The sequence below is a fragment of the Actinia tenebrosa genome, unplaced genomic scaffold (genome assembly GCF_029948245.1).
Source record: "Actinia tenebrosa isolate PJP-AT-01 unplaced genomic scaffold, QUT_ActTen_1.0 PGA_scaffold13__45_contigs__length_12533684, whole genome shotgun sequence".
Classification (NCBI taxonomy): Eukaryota; Metazoa; Cnidaria; class Anthozoa; order Actiniaria; family Actiniidae; genus Actinia; species Actinia tenebrosa.
Window position 1 is genome coordinate 8,199,771 of NW_028292573.1, and position 22,422 is coordinate 8,222,192.

The 22,422-nt window shown below is 40.2% G+C and overlaps 1 protein-coding gene across 1 annotated transcript; it reads right to left on the reverse strand.

Annotated features, from left to right (window-relative positions):
• Positions 1-1,781: 1,781 nt before the first annotated feature.
• Positions 1,782-21,847, reverse strand: LOC148911758 (arf-GAP with SH3 domain, ANK repeat and PH domain-containing protein 1-like). The gene is made up of 15 exons (XM_089028745.1): positions 21,453-21,847; positions 19,842-19,914; positions 18,990-19,123; positions 18,262-18,350; positions 17,476-17,563; positions 17,237-17,329; positions 16,392-16,505; positions 16,049-16,126; positions 14,125-14,220; positions 12,781-13,133; positions 7,106-7,630; positions 6,210-6,268; positions 5,527-5,606; positions 4,632-4,760; positions 1,782-4,173 (listed from the first exon to the last, which is right to left on the reverse strand). The coding sequence occupies exons 1-15, from the start codon at positions 21,525-21,527 to the stop codon at positions 4,099-4,101; spliced, it is 2,061 nt and encodes a 686-aa protein (XP_088884871.1). The 5' UTR covers positions 21,528-21,847; the 3' UTR covers positions 1,782-4,098.
• Between the last annotated feature and the right edge of the window lie 575 nt (positions 21,848-22,422).

Below are 22,422 nucleotides of genomic sequence, written 5' to 3' on the forward strand. Positions count from 1 at the left end.
AACTCGAGTCCCAAAAGCGAACCATCACGGGTCTTTGAAACCTCGTACGTCTTCGAATTTTCCTTCCAGCGCCAAATTTTAGTCATGACCCTTCTCTCACATCCCTTGGACTCGAGTTTCCAACCTTCTCTTATTTCTTACTGGTGGGGGAAAAAATCTTAAAACGAGCTAAATTCAAAAAATAACCACGCAGAGCGAAAGAAGTGCTATTTCTCAATGATCGGGTAAAATGTCGAGGTTTTATTTCACGTTTCAAAGATTTTATTGAAATTTTTGATGAAACTCCATACATTTCCTTATAGTAGGACGCCACAGAAACCAAGCTTGGGCTACCTGTGAATGGATCGACTGGGTTTTGTTTGTGACGTACCAGAATAGATCATATCGGAACTTTTTGGCAGCAAAAATTCAAAAAATCTAAAGCAATTAGTTCATGTGATCGAAACCTTTTCTTTCTTGACTCGAGGAAAGCTTTTTTGGGCTCATAGTTTTTGTGTCACCATTCAGTACTAGTCCTTTTGAGGAATGGATAATATTATAAAGACGGCATTCGAATCAATTTTCAAAACATTCTTCTAAACAACAAGGGTAAATTTAAAAGGGAATGGAGGGATCCTACACCACCCCACCCTCCCCCCCCCCCTCCTTCCGTTATGTGCTTTGCAGGCTAAGACTCGCAACACCTCACCTCCAAGGTGTAAGCTTGTCAGAATTGGAGCATCATTTGTTACTAGGATCTTTTTATATGTGGAGAATACTCATCAAAACACAAAATTGCTATATGGTTAGAACTTCAAGTCTTCTCGGACAACTAGGGCCGTAGGCCCCGTCTGTCTTCATTATATAACCATGTATAAGGCGGACGTAAAAAGTCCACTGAAGACGCTGGTGACGACCATCTTCAATGCCCGTACTAAACAGGGCCCACTGTAAGTGGCTATGTTGTTGTGGTGTCCCTGCCCTCATCGGGAAAAGCTCATAAACAAATAAATAATAAAATTGATGGTCTTGGAATGGTAATCAGGATGTCAATCAGTGTTGTCATAGTGACGAGGTAGGTCTTAGTGGATGTCAATCAGTGTTGTCATAGTGACGAGGTAGGTCTTGGTGGATGTCAATCAGTGTCGTCATAGTGACGAGGGAGGTCTTGGTGGATGTCATGTGTGACTCTATGCTTTAAACCATTACATAACTGTTGAAGAGCGGATCCAGCCAAGATTTTAGGGGGGGCGAATTGAGTTTAGGGGGCTAGTTGAGTTTAGGGGGGGCTATTTGAGTTTAGGGGAGGCTAATTGAGTTTAGGGGGGCTAGTTGAGTTTAGGGGGGGCTAATTGAGTTTAGGTGGGCTAGTTGAGTTTAGGGGGGTCAATGGAGTTTAGGGGGGCTAGTTGAGTTTAGGGGGGCTAGTTGAGTTTCTTCCGTCAACACAACGGAAAACAATGAAAAAAAGCATCTAATTGTTCTTCAGTTGTTTTTTTTTCTGCTGAAGGGGAGCTTCAGCCCCCCTCCCCCCCAACCAGGATCCGCTCTTGCTCTTGCACAATCAAAACACGCTTCAAGAGTGCCAATATTGCCCAACATTCCCCAAATACCTTCTACATAAAAAAATTACACTATTAAGCATTAATGATTGTTAATATTATGAGCTGTAGTCATTGCTGATGGCTGATATCCTTCCAACCTTAAATAGGTATTGTCACACTGCTTTAAACCATATTTATTACAGATTTCATTGGCAAAACTGCTTTGTTTTACGCTGTCCAACAAAGTAACAACGAAAGTGTATTTCGTGCATTGATTGATGCTGGTGCTGATGTCAACAAAACTGATAATATTGGCAAAATCGCTTTGTTTTATGCTGTCCAACAAAGTAACAACGACAGTGTAGCTCATATTTCAATTTTTTTTCCTATTTACAGTTCAGATAATAAAACAAGCCATTTTAATCTACTCAGTAATATATCATTATTCGAGATGAGGGTGACACAAATATTCATAGAACTGAAATAACGTAATAATATTTTTAATGTTTTTGTAGTAATTATTAAAAATTTTTTGTGCCATGTCCCGGCTTATTTACCACTTTTTTCGTCATCAACCGTCAAAGTATGTTGTGGACTCACGAGGTGATGGATAGATGACAGACGATGATCGTGGTAAATGAGAGGAAATACCACGGAAAATTGGAGGAAATTGGTTAAACTTCCAAAAGATTGCTAAATTTTTAAAAAGATTTCTATGACCAAAAAAATAAATCATAATTGAATGAAAATGTTTTTCGAAACTTCTATTCTTACAACAATTACTCCCTGTACGGGGCTCTTCCGTGAGGTTCCCTCCACACGCACTACAACTACATTCTATATTTACAACATACAACACTCAACTGTTTATAAAAAATATACATAAAAATATAGAATAAAAAAGAAGTGTTTGACTAAAATCTTCAACATATTGACTTTTTTTAAGTTTGGGAATGTTTTCCCATTTCAGACCATGTGTCATTCTCTTGAGAATAAGATTCTTTGTTTGAGTTGTATCCATATTCATGTGTCTTCTCATGCACAACCATTAAACAAAGGAATGATACTCTAGGGAATGACACATCTTTAGTTGGACCTAGTGAAAATATTTTTCAAACGAATCTAAAAAATTGTTTCCTATTTAAGGTTTGGAATAATGCATTGTGGACCAAGTCCACTCCTTTCACAGTCCCTGCGCCATTTGGAAAGACACGAGACAAAGGGTGAGCCTTTCTTTTGGCGCATGCGCAAATTTCTGGAAGTCAAATATAATCAATAAAAATCATGCTTTAAAACAGAGTTCTGTGTTTACTTCCAATTAAAATAAAAATTGAAAATATCGGGAACATTAAAATTTTTTTTTCACAAGTCTTTGAACCCATGCGCTCATATACCGGAAGTCAAAGAAATCCTGGTTACAAAAAATGGATTATGCCAAAGCCCTCGTTCTTCGTCGCAGGCCAGAAGAACCGCAGGCTCTGGGTACGACATTGATGGTGAGGTTGTAATAATAGAGACCTTATTTAACACCTTGTACAATTATTCACATGTCTCTATCATTGCAAGCTCACCGTTCGCCTCACTTCGCTGTAAAAGCAAAGCTACCTTTCAAGATGGCGCAGGGATCTGTGAAGGGGACTATTCAATTTCACGTCATTCCCTTGAGTATTACTTCTGTCTTTACCAGTGAATATCATTCTTAAGAGAAGGACGTAAGATAGTAAGAAGGACGTAAGTACATTAGATCTAGTAAAGGTAAAAGGGTAAATTTTACAGCGTGAAAAGTTGAAAAAACGTACTGACGTTTCGGACGCTAGTCCTTCGTCGGAGTAGCGTCCGAAACGTCAGTAAGTTTTTTCAACTTTCACGATGTAAAATTTACCCTTTTATCATTAGTTTCATTTGAAACACCGACGCAGCTCACACTAGGTTTAAGCTAGTTATCTCTACATTAGATCTAGTTTACTTGCTCTATAATCACAGAATCAATTCAGACCACGTGCTATTCCCTAGAGTATCATTTCTTTGTTTAACGATTGCGCTTGGCAAGACACACGAATATTGATACAACTTAAAGAATGTTTTTCTCAAGACAATGAATGACACGCTGTCTGAAATGGGAAAACATTAAGCCCAAGGCAAAGACATCTATTCAATATTTCTTGAAATCCACAAATACAAGTTTAGATTCTGCAGGAAAATAGCTTTCAAAACTATCATATCAAGCGAGTACGCAAAATCTCACGTAAAAATACTTTTCACCTAAAAAATTTTAAAAAATTCCCGACAATGAATTACGATATTTCAGTCATTATAAAATATATTTTTTGAAATTTGTTCGTTATGAAAAAAAAAACTACATGGCAAATAAAAATATTGCCTTATTAATAAATAAAAAGCTCAAATAACTATAATTTGAAATATTTTATGATATACTACTCATTATATTCCCTGCAGTCATTCTTCCTCCGTAGAAATTGCACTTGCAAACAAAATGCACAGCAGTTTTCCAGTTGCCATGACGATGAATGACGTCATAGTAGTAACACCCACATTTGACGTCACTGTCATTGTATTATTCTGAGAGCACATGGACAAAACTGATGGGAAAGACTCCGGATTTTTTTGGATTCTTTTCTAATTCACCGACCTAAAAAATATAAGAAACAGCCATTTGTGTCTTTTTTGCTTTATTGGGTCAAAACAGGACTGACCCCACTACCCCAGGAAAAAAATTTGCTTTTTGTAATTTTCCGATTGCTAATCAAACACCCACTCTACCAAGCCCATAAAAAAAACCTCTGGGCCGATCTTAAGTCAGGGCATGACTAACTCACAGATAGAACCCTGAAACAATCTCTGGGCTAATTTATGTGAGGGCACGGCTAACTCACAGATCAAACCCTGAAACAACCTCTGGGCTGATCTAAGTCAGGGCATGGCTAACTCACAGATCAAACCCTGAAACAACCTCTGGGCTGATCTAAGTCAGGGCATGGCTAACTCACAGATCAAACCCTGAAACAACCTCTGGGCTGATCTAAGTCAGGAATGGTGAGAGGTGAGTGATGAGACCCCAAGGGTAAAAGGTGAGTGACCTTTACTTACCCACCACTCAGCATCTTCAGCATCACCTTTCACGATAATGATGTCACCTTCCTTGAACGAAAGCTCATCTTCGTTATCAGCCTCGCAGTCATAAAGAGCTTGAACCCGACGAGGACGAGAGGAAGAGGTCTATTATCAGAAAAATTAGATCAGAAGATTAGTTTAGAGCGGTTTTTGAATGACTTATAGCGCGTTCACAGTACGACATGCCGTAACATTGAAATGGCTTCCCATAAAAATGGTTATCGTATGAGTGGAAAACTTACGGTACTGACTTACAGCACGTACACGGTACGACATGCCGTAACATTGAAATGGCTTCCCATAAGAATGGTTATCGTATGAGTGGGAAACGCACGGTACTGACTTACAGCACGTACACGGTATGACATGCCGTAACATTGAAATGGCTTCTATAAAAATGGTTATCGTATGAGTGGGAAACGTACGGTACTGACTTACAGCAGGTACACGGTACGACATGCCGTAACATTGAAATGGCTTCCCATAAGAATGGTTATCGTATGAGTGGGAAACTGTACGCGTACTAAACTTAAACGGTATGACATGCTGTCACATTGAAATGGCTTCCATAAGAATGGTTATCGTATGAGTGGGAAACGTACGGTACTGACTTACAGCAGGTACACGGTACGACATGCCGTAACACCCAAATGACTTCAACTCACGTTGATTTTTACGGAGGGAGGAAACCGGAGAACCCGGAGAAAATCCTCATGGCAATACAGAGAACAACACATCAGACAAACACGATCCAGTCCGAGCCGGGGCTCAAACCGTGACCACAACGGTGATAGCCGAGCAGTAAACCACTACGCTTACCATTGGCAAAAAGTCTCTATACAGTTTTTTTTATCCATCTAAAGCCTCTTACCGGAGTACAGTGTAGCCTTGGAGGTAGCTCTGGTACTGGTGTAGAGGGGCCTTCAGGTAAACTATCGTCTTTATTTGGACCTTTGATTATAAATAATAATAAGGTATTTGATGCGGTTATCAAATACAGTGCAACCTCTATAATACGGACACTAAAGGCCCAGAACAACTGTCCTTTATATAGAGGTCGGGTCTATGAAACATAGAATGAATGGTGATTTGCCGGGACCTGAATATATCTGCCAGCAATATAGAGGTGTCCGTAATATAGAGGTGTCCGTAATATAGAGGTGTTCGTAATATAGAAGTGTCCGTAACATAGGTATCTAGCAGCTTTTCCTGTGCTCTTACAATCTCGTACCCAGAGCCTGCGTTTCTTCTGGACTGCGGCGAAGAAAGAGGGCTCTGGCATAATTCGTTTTTTTGGACCAGGACTTCTTGGACTTCCGGCATAAGAGCGCATGCGATCGAAGCCTCGCCAAAAATAAAAAATATGTTGACCAATTTCAAATTTTTATTTTGATCGGAAGTAAACGCAGAACCCTGTTTGAAAGCATGATTTTATTGAACATATTTAACTTCCGGAAAAACGCATACGCCACAAAATGGATTATGCCAGAGCACTCGTTCTTCAACGCAGGCCAGAAGATAAACGGGCTCTGGGTACGAGATTAGTGCTCTTACCTTTGTTTGAAGGCAGGGTTGAATCGGTTCTCGTCGGCGGAGGCGGCACAGCTGGAGGTCTAAACAAACATTTTGATTACTCTAAGCCATGTCTATCAAAAATGAGTATATTTTTACACAGCTGCAATGCTGGACTTTGAAGGGTGCATTCTTGATCTCAAAAAATCGCACGGTCTTCTCGTACAATTCGGATTTTATAGATACTCGTGATGTTTCGAAAGTTCTCAATAAAGGTTCGTCCAATAGAGGTTTTGCACCATCACGTGCCCACGTCCATAATACAGCTTGGGCTGCCTGTGGTTAGATGGCAGAACAATAAAATGCCTTTGCTCTTGGGAATTGAATTCTTTCTCATGTAAAACGATTGTATTGTTCCTGCCATCTAACATGGCTGCCGTCACGTGATGGTTCAAATCCTCTATTTTGAAAAAACCTTTCAAAACATCACTCGTACCTATTAATTCCGAATTGTACTCGAGATCGTGTGATTTCCAAGGGCGCTTTCCATTAAGTGACGTCATAGTCGCCATATTGGTTGACTTTGGATTATGCCAACCAACATTGCGGCCATTTCTTTTGTCCTTGTACAAGTGACGTTATAGCCACCATGTTAATTGATTCTGGGTCATGTAGACCAACATGGCGGCCATGTCTTTTGTCCTTGTACAAGTGACGTCATAGCCACCATGTTAATTGATTCTGGGTCATGTAGACCAACATGGCGGCCATGTTTTTTGTCCTTGTACAAGTGACGTCATAGCCACCATGTTAATTGATTCTGGGTCATGTAGACCAACATGGCGGCCATGTTTTTTGTCCTTGTAAAAGTGACGTCATAGCCACCATGTTGGTTGACGTGAACGAAAGATTTTGTCATGTCCATCTTGGTCCTTTACCTTGGTAATGTAGCAGCCTTAGGGCGTGGTGTCGACACTCCGCCATTTTTCACCTCCCCATTCACTTTTCCTTTGTCACCAGGTTTGCTCACCGTTCGTGGTCTCGGGGGAGGGGTGGGTCGATTTTGTTTGCTATCTTCCTTTTCTTTACTATCTTCTAAAGGTAGGGATTTCTTTTTGTGCAGACCGATCTTGGCAGCCACATCAACAGTGTCCTCACCAAACGGTGTCCTGCCCTCAGACTTCGATCTCTTGTGAGTAGGCACTGGAGGTGCTCTAGGTTTACCTTCCGCAGAACCGGGCTTTTTTGAAGACAAAGGAGGTACAGGCGGTGCCCGTTTCAAGTTCTCTGGGATCGTTCTAATGTCGGGTAATGTCGGGGGTTTGACGTGGGTGTCATCGAATTGAGGCTTGGGGGGAGGGGGCGGGGGAGGATGAGTAGATGGTTTACGGCTAACAGAGGAACATCTCATTGGGATTGGAGGCGGAGGGGATTCAGGCGATGTCTTGTTTGCATCTTCATGCCTACCAAACAAAAACAATTACATAATGGACTACTTCGACGATACGGTGGCCATCTTGGATCACAAGGTATTATTGGGCATCCATGGGGCAAATAAAGCTTTGTTACAGTAATGACGTCGATTGATATAGAGAGTTTTAGATTGACTTTTTTTTCTCCCCGCAAACGGCAAACGTGACCACATTTTCATAGTTTTCCTGTATTTCACTTTACCTTTTACAAACCTTCTCACCAAGCGCAAATACTCTTTTGTTTTTCTACTACAGTACTTGGACTTTTTTGCGATTCTTTTTCAGTAATTTAAAAGAATTTTTTACTGGTCAACTGACGTTTCACGTTTGCCGTGAACGTAAATCTAAAACTCTCTATTAACTGCTCACCACAAGAGAATACAACAAAAGATGAATCAAGACGGTACACCGATCACCTTTACCCATAAAAGAAAGACACACACACGAAACTCTACATATTTTTACGTCAATGATTGACAATAGAACTCAATAAACTTCTTTCTGTCTGACAGCAGAGTTTGAGTTTGTTTGATGAATTGTTCTCTCCTATGCTACGTGGGTTTTCTGCAGGTTCTCCGGTTTTCTCCCTCCGTAAAAATTAACATGTGAGCTGAGCGTTGTGTGCATATTAACATCGAATGTAGTGGTAGATCCCAACACGTGAGCTGAGCGTCGTGTGCATAGAATATTGAATGTAGTGGTAGATCCCAACATGTGAGCTGAGCGTTGTGTGCATAGAATATTGAATGTAGTGGTAGATCCCATCATCAACATGTGAGCTGAGCGTCGTGTGCATAGAATATTGAATGTAGTGGTAGATCCCAACATGTGAGCTGAGCGTCGTGTGCATAGAATATTGAATGTAGTGGTAGATCCCAACATGTGAGCTGTGCGTTGTGTGCATAGAATATTGAATGTAGTGGTAGATCCTAACATGTGAGCTGAGCGTCGTGTGCATAGAATATTGAATGTAGTGGTAGATCCCAACATGTGAGCTGAGCGTCGTGTGCATAGAATATTGAATGTAGTGGTAGATCCCAACATGTGAGCTGAGCGTTGTGTGCATAGAATATTGAATGTAGTGGTAGATCCCAACATGTGAGCTGAGCGTCGTGTGCATAGAATATTGAATGTAGTGGTAGATCCCAATATGTGAGCTGAGCGTCGTGTGCATAGAATATTGAATGTAGTGGTAGATCCCATCATCAACATGTGAGCTGAGCGTCGTGCGCATAGAATATTGAATGTAGTGGTAGATCCCAACATGTGAGCTGAGCGTCGTGTGCATAGAATATTGAATGTAGTGGTAGATCCCATCATCAACATGTGAGCTGAGCGTCGTGTGCATAGAATATTGAATGTAGTGGTAGATCCCAACACGTGAGCTGAGCGTCGTGTGCATAGAATATTGAATGTAGTGGTAGATCCCAACAAGTGAGCTGAGCGTCGTGGCATAGAATATTGGATGTAGTGGTAGATCCCAACATGTGAGCTGAGCGTCGTGTGCATAGAATATTGAATGTAGTGGTAGATCCCAACATGTGAGCTGAGCGTCGTGTGCATAGAATATTGAATGTAGTGGTAGATCCCAACACGTGAGCTAAGCGTCGTGTGCATAGAATATTGAATGTAGTGTTAGATCCCAACATGTAAGCTGAGCGTCGTGTGCATAGAATATTGAATGTAGTGGTAGATCCCAACATGTGAGCTGAGCGTCGTGGCATAGAATATTGAATGTAGTGGTAGATCCCAACATCAACATGAAAGCTGAGCGTCGTGTGCATAGAATATTGAATGTAGTAGTAGATCCCAACATGTGAGCTGAGCGTCGTGGCATAGAATATTGAATGTAGTGGTAGATCCCAACATCAACATGAAAGCTGAGCGTCGTGTGCATAGAATATTGAATGTAGTAGTAGATCCCAACATGTGAGCTGAGCGTCGTGTGCATAGAATATTGAATGTAGTGGTAGATCCCATCATGTGAGCTGAGCGTCGTGTGCATAGAATATTGAATGTAGTGGTAGATCCCAACACGTGAGCTGAGCGTCGTGTGCATAGAATATTGAATGTAGTGGTAGATCCCAACATGTGAGCTGAGCGTCGTGTGCATAGAATATTGAATGTAGTGGTAGATCCCAACATGTGAGCTGAGCGTCGTGTGCATAGAATATTGAATGTAGTGGTAGATCCTAACATGTGAGCTGAGCGTCGTGTGTACAGAATATTGAATGTAGTGGTAGATCCCAACATGTGAGCTGAGCGTCGTGTGCATAGAATATTGAATGTAGTGGTAGATCCCAACATGTGAGCTGAGCGTCGTGTGCATAGAATATTGAATGTAGTGGTAGATCCCAACATGTGAGCTGAGCGTCGTGTGCATAGAATATTGAATGTAGTGGTAGATCCCAACATGTGAGCTGAGCGTCGTGTGCATAGAATATTGAATGTAGTGGTAGATCCCATCATCAACATGTGAGCTGAGCGTCGTGTGCATAGAATATTGAATGTAGTGGTAGATCCCAACACGTGAGCTGAGCGTCGTGGCATAGAATATTGGATGTAGTGGTAGATCCCAACATGTGAGCTGAGCGTCGTGTGCATAGAATATTGAATGTAGTGGTAGATCCCAACATGTGAGCTGAGCGTCGTGTGCATAGAATATTGAATGTAGTGGTAGATCCCAACACGTGAGCTGAGCGTCGTGTGCATAGAATATTGAATGTAGTGTTAGATCCCAACATGTGAGCTGAGCGTCGTGTGCATAGAATATTGAATGTAGTGGTAGATCCCAACATGTGAGCTGAGCGTCGTGGCATAGAATATTGAATGTAGTGGTAGATCCCATCATCAACATGTGAGCTGAGCGTCGTGTGCATAGAATATTGAATGTAGTGGTAGATCCCAACATGTGAGCTGAGCGTCGTGTGCATAGAATATTGAATGTAGTGGTAGATCCCATCATGTGAGCTGAGCGTCGTGTGCATAGAATATTGAATGTAGTGGTAGATCCCAACACGTGAGCTGAGCGTCGTGTGCATAGAATATTGAATGTAGTGGTAGATCCCATCATCAACATGTGAGCTGAGCGTCGTGTGCATAGAATATTGAATGTAGTGGTAGATCCCAACACGTGAGCTGAGCGTCGTGGCATAGAATATTGGATGTAGTGGTAGATCCCAACATGTGAGCTGAGCGTCGTGTGCATAGAATATTGAATGTAGTGGTAGATCCCAACATGTGAGCTGAGCGTCGTGTGCATAGAATATTGAATGTAGTGGTAGATCCCAACACGTGAGCTGAGCGTCGTGTGCATAGAATATTGAATGTAGTGTTAGATCCCAACATGTGAGCTGAGCGTCGTGTGCATAGAATATTGAATGTAGTGGTAGATCCCAACATGTGAGCTGAGCGTCGTGGCATAGAATATTGAATGTAGTGGTAGATCCCATCATCAACATGTGAGCTGAGCGTCGTGTGCATAGAATATTGAATGTAGTGGTAGATCCCAACATGTGAGCTGAGCGTCGTGTGCATAGAATATTGAATGTAGTGGTAGATCCCATCATGTGAGCTGAGCGTCGTGTGCATAGAATATTGAATGTAGTGGTAGATCCCAACACGTGAGCTGAGCGTCGTGTGCATAGAATATTGAATGTAGTGGTAGATCCCAACATGTGAGCTGAGCGTCGTGTGCATAGAATATTGAATGTAGTGGTAGATCCCAACACGTGAGCTGAGCGTCGTGTGCATAGAATATTGAATGTAGTGGTAGATCCCATCATCAACATGTGAGCTGAGCGTCGTGTGCATAGAATATTGAATGTAGTGGTAGATCCCAACACGTGAGCTGAGCGTCGTGGCATAGAATATTGGATGTAGTGGTAGATCCCAACATGTGAGCTGAGCGTCGTGTGCATAGAATATTGAATGTAGTGGTAGATCCCAACATGTGAGCTGAGCGTCGTGTGCATAGAATATTGAATGTAGTGGTAGATCCCAACACGTGAGCTGAGCGTCGTGTGCATAGAATATTGAATGTAGTGTTAGATCCCAACATGTGAGCTGAGCGTCGTGTGCATAGAATATTGAATGTAGTGGTAGATCCCAACATGTGAGCTGAGCGTCGTGGCATAGAATATTGAATGTAGTGGTAGATCCCATCATCAACATGTGAGCTGAGCGTCGTGTGCATAGAATATTGAATGTAGTGGTAGATCCCAACATGTGAGCTGAGCGTCGTGTGCATAGAATATTGAATGTAGTGGTAGATCCCAACATGTGAGCTGAGCGTCGTGTGCATAGAATATTGAATGTAGTGGTAGATCCCAACACGTGAGCTGAGCGTCGTGTGCATAGAATATTGAATGTAGTGGTAGATCCCAACATGTGAGCTGAGCGTCGTGTGCATAGAATATTGAATGTAGTGGTAGATCCCAACATGTGAGCTGAGCGTCGTGTGCATAGAATATTGAATGTAGTGGTAGATCCTAACATGTGAGCTGAGCGTCGTGTGTAAAGAATATTGAATGTAGTGGTAGATCCCAACATGTGAGATGAGCGTCGTGTGCATAGAATATTGAATGTAGTGGTAGATCCCAACATGTGAGCTGAGCGTCGTGTGCATAGAATATTGAATGTAGTGGTAGATCCCAACATGTGAGCTGAGCGTCGTGTGCATAGAATATTGAATGTAGTGGTAGATCCCATCATCAACATGTGAGCTGAGCGTCGTGTGCATAGAATATTGAATGTAGTGGTAGATCCCATCATCGACATGTGAGATGAGAGTTGTGTGCATAGAACATCGAATGTAGTGGTAGTGCGTTTGAGCGAAAAGTGTCCCCAATTAGTCCGAAAGCGCTAGAATCACTAGACACTTAAATAAAAATATTTCAGCACATGATGACCAGTGTTTGACTACCATTTAATTTGGAACAGATAATGAAATTCAAATTAGGTTGAAACACCGAGTTTTTGGTTGTCAAAACCTGCAGTTATAGTTACTAGTGGGCTATCACTAATAGATCATTAGTAGCTTAGCCAATCAGAATGCAGGATTTATGATAAACCAATACTAGGTTTAGACTAAAAGTCTATGAAATCCTATGAAGATTAAAATGGTTTATCACTAAACGTACCCTAATTTTGGTCCATGTCCAAAGGTGCTGGAAGATACCGCCCCAGAAGCTGGGAAGGCAATACTAGATCTGACAGACACAGCGACGGTTTCCCCAGACCTGGGGGGTGCGGGAGGTTTTCTTCTCATGATCACCGGGGATGCATTAGGTTTTGATAACCTATCCCCAGCTCCCATCGGCGTGTAATGACCGGGAAACTCATCGGTGAGACTGAGCCCTGATATGAGCGCGCTGACGGCTTCTTCGTCCTGTTGATGCGTTGAACTGTATTTGGTTGGCGTGACAAACTGGCTGACTGGTCTTGATGGTAAGACTCGACGGTGGCGGGGAGGAGTGGGGGGACCTGTTCGACCCTGAAGACAAAAACATTAAAAGACACATTAACCTTTCACTGTGAATAAGTCGGAGTAAAATGACCAATCTGCGAACTACACGCTCATTGGTTATTTTGATGTTGTCACAGGGACAGGTCGTTTGAGAAAGTATACATGATGTTGCATAGAAACTTTAATCGCTCTGTCCCCGCGACCTGAAGAACAAATACAGTCTATATTGGCTTCCTGCAACTATTGCTAACAACTATCACAAAAATCATTAAGAATTGTCTCTGTGATCTGATCTCGTGTGAAAGACTTTAATATTAATAACGTTGATGGTGATGATATTGATGATAGCGATGATGATGATGATGATGGTGATAATGATGGTGATGATGATAGTGATGGTGATGATGATAATGATGATGGTGATGATGATAGTGATGATGATGATGGTGATGTTGATGATGGTGATGATGATAGTGATGATGATGATAGCGATGATGATGATGATGATGATGGTGATAATGATGGTGATGATGATAGTGATGGTGATGATGATGATGATGATGATAGTGATGGTGATAGTGATGATGATGATGATGATGATAATGATGATGGTGATGATGATGATAATGATGATGGTGATGATGATAGTGATGATGATGATGGTGATGTTGATGATGGTGATGATGATAGTGATGATGATAGTGATGGTGATGTTGATGATGGTGATGATGATAGTGGTGATGATGATGATGGTGATGATGATGATGTTGATGATGGTGATGATGATAGTGGTGGTGATGATGATGATGATAGTGATGATGATGATGGTGATGTTGATAATGTTGATGATGATGGTGATGACCATGACGATGATAATAATAACAATATAAATAATAACAAACTTTATCAATTTCTCAAAACTTTATGGATTATAGATATTTCCTCGTGTTTCAGCACGATTCGTCATTTGTCGTGATAAAAGGAAAGGCTATCAGGTGGATGGTTTAGTAACAACTACCTTATCAAACTTGGTGGAGTCGTTCAGTGTTTCGTCGTCACTCAGGTTAGCTTTGATGTCAGCGATGTCAATAGGTACGTCATATATACCGTCAGCCTTTAGAGAAAACATACATACAACCAATAAAGGTTTTGCATTATCACGTGCCCACGTCCATAATACAGCTTGGGCTCCCTGTGGTTAGATGTCAGGACAATAAAATCCCTTGGCTCTCGGGAATTGAATTCTTTCTCATGTAAAACGATTGTATTGTTCCTGCCATCTAACATGTCTGTCGTCACGTGATGGTGCAAAGCCTCTATTAAATTAACTATGTTGGCCAGAACTCCATTCCTCCCTTCATGGATTTGTTGCAAGAAAAGTTGATTACTAGATTTAAAAAAGAAGTTAAAACATAACTATTTAGGCAAGCCTATTTTAATTATATATAATATTTTAAATTAAATTTTGAGCTCAGAGTAACTGTGAGTTTTGGTAAATTTAGTTTATCTAGTTACGTTTATTTTGATTTTCTATCTGTAAATATAATGAATAGGACTACATGATTTTAGATATAGTTTTAGTACAATTTGATTCTTAATGATTGTAAAGAGTGTAAAGCACAATTTGATCATACATTTTAATGAATTTTGCGCTATATAAGTAATAAAATTATAATTATTAGTATAGGAAATCGCACGATCTCGAGTACAATTTGGAAATTAATAGACTAAAAGGCTCGTGCAATTACGAGAACTTTCAAAACATTACGAGTGTCTATTAATTTCCAAATTGTACGAGAAGATCGTGCGATTTTTTGTTTATAGTTCACTCAACGAAATTTCAGTAAAAAATGCGAAGCGACGCCGTTCATCTTTGTCTATTTGGAGGCCGATTTTCAGTCCATCGCGCAACTGAAATGCATAAAAAAGATTAGTTCTTACGGCTTTAAAATTTTATTTATATGTTTTTTAAGTACAAAATGATAGAAAATAATTGTTTTGACATTGTTTTGGCCGTGTTGCCATAGCGACTTAATTCGCTACTCCTACGGAGTACAATTAACGCTATAATTGTACTCCTCTCGACCAATCAGAGTCGAGTAATTTTGTTGAGTGTACTATAATTATTATTATTAATACTCTTGTCAGATAAAGTCATGGTTTCCAATCAGATCCAGAGGAATTAAAATCTTGTCCAAGTACTACAAGGATAACGAGGCAATTTTCTTTTCTTTTCGTCGGACAGTAACCAAATGAAACAATTTATAAACAACCTTCCACCAATCAGAGTCTTAAATTATGAGATATTCTTGACAATAGACTGTTTTCTCAAGGTTGCGTGCGCATCCAAATTTAAGGAACTTGACGGGCCGCGATACCAGAACACGAGCTTTATAATGAGAATTATATCATATATTTCTATTAGATTTTTCGATAAGAATTCATAAAATCGATTATTCTCGTCTTTAAATATAAAATTGGCTTCTCAATTTTACAGAATTTGCGTTTTTCAATTTTGTGGCCCGTCAAGTTGGATGCGTACGCAACCTTGAGAAAACGGTCTATTTGTTGAGCTTGTGGGACATAGCAACGGTAACTAAGGGGAGTCAGAACCATGGATATCATATTTATTTTCATTCTCAATGATGAACTTCGTTTGTTCGTCCATTCGAATGGTCACTCGTTAAACAAATTGTGCAGACTTAGAATATACCGTATTCCAATTAGTCAAAAACCGCTGTGTTCTTTGATTAACGACACATTTACTCAATTATTCGCCGAAGATGAAGTGATTATCAATGAATATTCACCGAGCAGCAAGTTAAGTATCACCATAATTGTTTTAGTATAATTCTAGACTTGAATATCAAAAAAAGACGAAATTCAGGATGAAACAACGTTTTAGTTGCTTTCGATCATAGTTTGAGAAACCTCATAATTACCGCTTCAGCAGTGAATATCGTTTCAGAATCACTGGTCAAGTCTAAAACTATACTAATCGCACCACTCAAACACAAAAGCTGAAGTAAAGAATGCACAACTTCAACAATACAAACACTTAGAAATTCCATGGACCTTCACTGGAACATGTGAGTATTCTAAACAAAATTGAGGCTTACCCTAAGCAACCGTACAGAGCATTTACTTCCTCTAACAGCTCCAACTGCAGTTTTTTTTTGTTTTTTGTTTAAGTGCCCCTCACCTCTCAACTCAATATCCTCAATATTTTATATAAAAATACTATAGAATCAATACTGAAAATATTGAGTTAAGTGTGAGGGGTACTTTTAACAAGGGCGTGTCGTGTACTAACCTATTTTGAGCAAAGAAATCAACAATGTGTAGTGAGGTAAGATCTTCTTGTTCCACGGCGACATGTAAAGCAGTGTTCAGCGATGGCTGAAAAAAGAATGACAAATAAAGGTGAGGCACACCGGGTGCCATGTTGCAAGCGACATTGCATGCCACTTAATTTCTTAGTGCGCATGCTCGACGAAATGAAATATATCAATTTCGTCGAGCATGCGCACTAAGAAATGCGTTTCTTCTGGCCTGCTGCGAAGAACGAGGGCTCTGGCATAATCCATTTTTTGAGACAAGGATTTCTTGGACTTCCGGTATAAGAGCGCATACGTTGAAAGACTTGCCAAAAATAAACAAAACATGTTCCCTATTTCTAATTTTTATTTCAAACTCTGTTTGATAGCATGATTTTCATTGATTATATTTTTAGATATAATAAAAATTCTGGAAAATTGCGTATGCGCCAAAAATGGATTATGCCAGAGCCCTCGTTCTTCGCCGCAAGTGAGAAGAAACCTAGGCTCTGGGTACGAGATTGTCTGGGTACGGGATTCGTCTAGTCTGTGTAGGTTGCTTGAAAATCAGGCTTAAAAACACGACACGAGTATTCAATGTTTGCAACATAGTCGTGCAATATTTCCGCAACACTACTGTGTCTCGTAAGTTACTGAGCAATTGTTGTTCGTATTCTCACTTCGTACGCGAAAAGTTGTTTTTGGTTCAATGAACAGATCAGGCTTCTGCAACAACAGATAATGATGATGATGAGGGGCTGATCATCATTTTTGCACGAATCGTAAATAAAAATAAAATAAAATAAAACCTACGTCTCCTGGTAAAGGGGTTGTCAGGCCGACTCCCTCTCCGAATCCTTGTAAGACGGCTAGAATATCACGAGCCTTGACAGCCAGATGAAGTTCCTGTAAGAAACAAAATAACCTCATCATTAGAATATTCCAAGGCCCTCCGCTGCTCAGCGCAACGACATGAATTGATTTTGTAAGTCTTTTAGCATATCTGGAGCGAATGATTCCAGACCTGTAAATATTCGTATTGTACAACTTACTTGTAGAATCTTGTCTGGTCCATCGCCAGATTTCTGAGCATACTGGTGCTTGATGTACTTGGCTCTGATGAACTCTTTCTTCTCTTCCCTGGAAACAACAACAACACCCATTTAATCATGATCATTAACATCATTATCATCATCATCATCATAATCATCACCACCATCATCATCACCATCATTATCACCATCATCGTCATCTTCATCATTATCATCATAATGCATCATCATTATATCATCATCGTCATCATCACCATCCTCATCACTATCATCATCGCCTTTACCATCATCAACATCACCATCATCATCACCATCACTATCATCATTACCATCATCATCACCATCATTACTATTACCATCATCATCATCATTATAATCATCATCATCGTCATCGTCATCATCATCATAATCATCACCACCATCATCATCACCATCATCATCACCATCACCATCATCATTACCATCACCATCATCATTACCATCATCATCATCACCATCACTATCATCATTACCATCATCATCACCATCATTACTATTACCATCATCATCATCATTATAATCATCATCATCATCATTATCATCATCATCATAATCATCACCACCATCATCATCACCATCATCATCACCATCACCATCATCATTACCATCACCATCATCGTCATCATCATCATCATCACCATCATCATTACCATCATCATCACCATCATTACTATTACCATCACCATCATCATCATCATCGTCATCATCATAAGTAACTGCTATCTTCCTCGTAGTCATTTCACTTACATGTTACTTGTAGCTGTTGGCTTCTTGTTGTAGTCGAGTGTTGCTTCCATGATCTCATTAAAACCACCATTACTGATTGCCTTTGCCAACTGCAACAAAAACAATAATCAGTATATCAGTATGTTTAGGATAACTGTGCCCATAATAGTAACACTGTATCACAAATACGACCAGTCCAAGCAGTCAGTTAAAAAAACAGATTTTACGACCACCACTTCTCGTACGGGGCTCTTCCCTCCACACGCACTACCACTACATTCTATATTTACAACATACAAGACTTAACTGGTATGTTGATTTTTACGGAGGGAGGAAACCGGAGATCCCGGAGAAAACCCTCGTGGCATAGGAGAGAACAACACATCAAACTAACTCAATTCACATGTGGCGACCGCAGGGCTCGAACCAGCGACCCGACACGTTGGACTGGCAGCAGTGAAAGACGACGCGTTAGCCGCGAACCCCAACCATGCTACCCATGTTTGATCAAGTATCAGTACTCATCTACCTGACCAAATACGACGTTCTGATTCGTTGTTGACCTTATGAGTTACTAATGAGTTTGTGTTGTTATATATGATGATAAAATCCTTTGAGTAATCTTACCAAGAGTTCTGAAGTTCCCAGGTTATCGAGTGTAAATGAGCGTACTCTAGATACATGGACACTGAATTACTAATGAGTTCGTGTTGTTATATATGATGATAAAATCCTTTGAGTAATCTTACCAAGAGTTCTGAAGTTCCCAGGTTATCGAGTGTTAGTGAGCGTACTCTAGATACATGTACACCCATGTCGCGATGAACACCTGAACACTCGATACATGTCAAGACACAAAGGTTCGTAGACAGCCATGTGGGATCTAGTCAGAAGGGAAAGAAAAAAGCAATGAGAGCACATGGCATGCGCGCGCACTTTCAGTTGCGTCATTCCTATTTAAAATGACAGCTATTGTAATTTGTATTTTATAAGAGAAATAAAAAACTTGCTTGCTGTGCTGTGTGGAGTCATAAAGCACTTGGGGATTGGCAGAACACTCTAGGAGTATCTAGTGTTCTGCTAATAGAGAGTTTTAGATTGACTTTTTTTTTTCCCCGCAAACGGCAAACGTGACCATGTTTTCATAAGTTTCCTGTATTCTACTTTACCTTTTACAAACCTTCTCACCAAGCGCAAATACTCTTTTGTTTTTCTACTACTTGGACTTTTTTGCGATTCTTTTTCAGTAATTTAAAAGAATTTTTTACTGGTCAACTGACGTTTCACGTTTGCCGTGAACGTAAATCTAAAACTCTCTAATACTTCTCTCGTGTTCTGTCAACCCCCGCGTGAATTGTAACTGCACACAGCACGCGCGCACATTTTCTATTTCTTTATTGGTAAAATATTTATCTATTTATTTTATTTTATTCAGTATTTTAGCAGGAACATCTAATTTAGCACAGGCTAGTTTAAATAGAGTCCTATATGATATCCAAAGAACTAAAGCCTGATTTCAGTCTGTTTCATAATCTTATGGCTGAAACAGCAAAGGATCGAGTGCTAAAACAAACTGTGTTGTAAGTGTGAGCAATACATACCTTTTGCTGTACAATCCACACATGTGTCATTACCAGGAAGCCTTTGCACCTGTTCCACGATGCTTTGTCTTAACTGTGAGAAAGATATATAACGGTGAAAATACTATTTCAAAAAGTCAATAATAATTCATGAAGGAAACACAATAGAAATCATGACCATGAAGGTGATTTTATATCTGATATAGATTCGTCTTCATTTGCCTAAACTTTAACTTGGATTTTCTCTATCAGACTTGGTTCATTACGTAAAGAATTCAGTACACTATGAGAACATACATCATGAGTTTTTTAAGCCATTTAATAAACTCGCAGATCGTGTTTTATCGCTCAGCACCATTAAGGCATGGCTCTTTTGAGGAAGTGATGGAAAATCAGTTATTTATTCATATCTTTGACAGTTTACTATGAATCTTTCCCAAATTTGGCTCGTAGTAGTAATTCTTCAAGGCAAGCAATTACCGCATATCTGTTACCAGGGAAACCAGGTCACGTGACCACAAGGCCGCCATCTTGGATTTTTAAAAAAAATCGTTTGTAATCGTATTGAAACTACTTCAAAAGTCCTGAAAATCCATATTCCTTTTGATATTTGCAATACCTATATGGATCTAATTGGATATCTTGGAAATTATATTTAGTTTAATTTTTAGAATATTTTTAATTTTTTGGAAAACATAGAAAATATTCTAAAAATTAAACTTAAAATAATTTCCAAGATATCCAATTAGATCCATATAGGCATTGTAAACATGAATAGTAATCTGCATTTTCATGACTTTTAAGTAGTGTTTAAAAAACGAGTAGGAGTGTTTTATCAGGTATAAAAGCACGAGGCGTAGCCGAGTGCTTTTATACCTGATAAAACACGATCTACGAGTTTTTTGAACTGCTTAAAACACTCATGAACAATTTATAAGATTTTGGTTCAACTGGAGCCACCATACACGTCACGAACATGGATTTTTATACTTCGATAGAGATTTGACGTCACGGGCATGCGCAATCAGATTCAATAGAAGCTCCCACACGTTGGATATTGCGTGCCAAGGCAAAGATAGGCACGTTAGTCAAAGATTATTAGGGTTGACTATGACCTTGATGAAGCTCTAAGTCTTCATCTAAACTTGGATGCATACTTCATCCCTGATGAAGTCATCCTCATAGTATTCGAGTGGTCTTTATATAAAAATCACATGTGTCTTTATATAAAATCACTTGAATACTAATGAAGAGGACTTTATCGGGTATAAAGGGTCATGCACGTGACGTGTATGGTGGCTCCAATTGGACCATAAGCTTATGAATTATTAATGAGTGTTTTAAAGATGTTTCGGTACGTTTACAAACGGCTTGTTTAAAAATCCAAGATGGCGGCCTTGTGGTCACGTGACTTAGTTTCCATGGTAACCAAGGCCCTAAGGTTCCTTCTTTTCACAAAAGACATTAACTTGCCAAGTTTGGGGAAGATTCGTAGAAAACTGGCTATGATATAGCTAATCAGTTTTTCATCTGAGAGCCATGTCTTAATGATGCTGAGCGTGCATTGAAGTTGACTAGGATTCTTTAAAGGATGTCTTGTGGATACCAAAACATTAACTATCCTCTACTTACCTCTTTGATATTATGTACTATTGATGATGAACCATCCCGTGGCTTCAAACGAATATATATTTTTAGTAAAATCATCAGCTAAGTTAGCCGTGCCATGACTTAGATCAGCCCTGAGGTTGTTTCAGGGGTTGATCTGTGAGTTAGCCATGCCCTGACTTAGATCAGCCCAGAGGTTGTTTCAGGGATTGATCTGTGAGTTAGCCATGCCCTGGCTTAGATCAACCCTGAGGTTGTTTCAGGGTTCGATCTGTGAGTTAGCCGTACCCTGATTTAGATCAGCCCAGAGGTTGTTTCAGGGTTTAATCTGTGAGTTAGCCATGCCCTGACTTAGATCAGTGCAGCAAGTACTGTAATATATAGTACATCTCACAGCTCCTGGCTCTTACCAGCAGCAGTAAGGGGGACTCGCGAATCGCCGGCATTGCCAAAAATCACAAATCGAAAAACACCAGGGGGGGGGGGGGTGGGGTTTTTGGAGCAGTGACGAGGCCCTACAGGGGGTCTTGCGCGATCGGGTGGCAGCGCGAAAAGTCCCTTACTGCTGCTCTGTTGGGTACTGCAAACGGAGGTTAAAATATTCCTTAGATATAGATGGACGCCATCAAGAGCATACGAAACAAAACTGTGCGTAAGCTAAGAACTCAGGTGTTGGATCGCCTGGACGCCGACTTTGCCTTCACAACATTTATGGAGGGAGATACAGATGAGACGATGAACGAAGAAAGAGCAGAAAGAATTATCGACATGATGCCCGAAGGTAACTACCGTTTGGAGTTGACGTTTATAAAGTATTTAGACGGCGAGTGGATAATCGAAAAGGGCCGTAATCCTATTCGGGCGTCAGGTAAGCAAAACCTGTTTGTCTTAAGTGAAAATACGCGCCCGGGAGCGTTAGTAGGCATTGACATGATGTTTTACGAGGTCGCTTACCCAGTTACTGTGGTCATTTACGGTGCGTACGAGATTAAGA

Coding starts and splice junctions, on each gene's coding strand:
- LOC148911758 (XM_089028745.1), bottom strand. CDS start 21,527: ATGATTTTACTAAAAATATATATTCGTTTGAAGCCACGGGATGGTTCA. Junction 19,915..21,452: donor TAGTACATAATATCAAAGAG/GTAAGTAGAGGA, acceptor TCTTTCTCACAG/TTAAGACAAAGCATCGTGGA. Junction 14,221..16,048: donor CGATATTCACTGCTGAAGCG/GTAATTATGAGG, acceptor TTTTCTCTAAAG/GCTGACGGTATATATGACGT.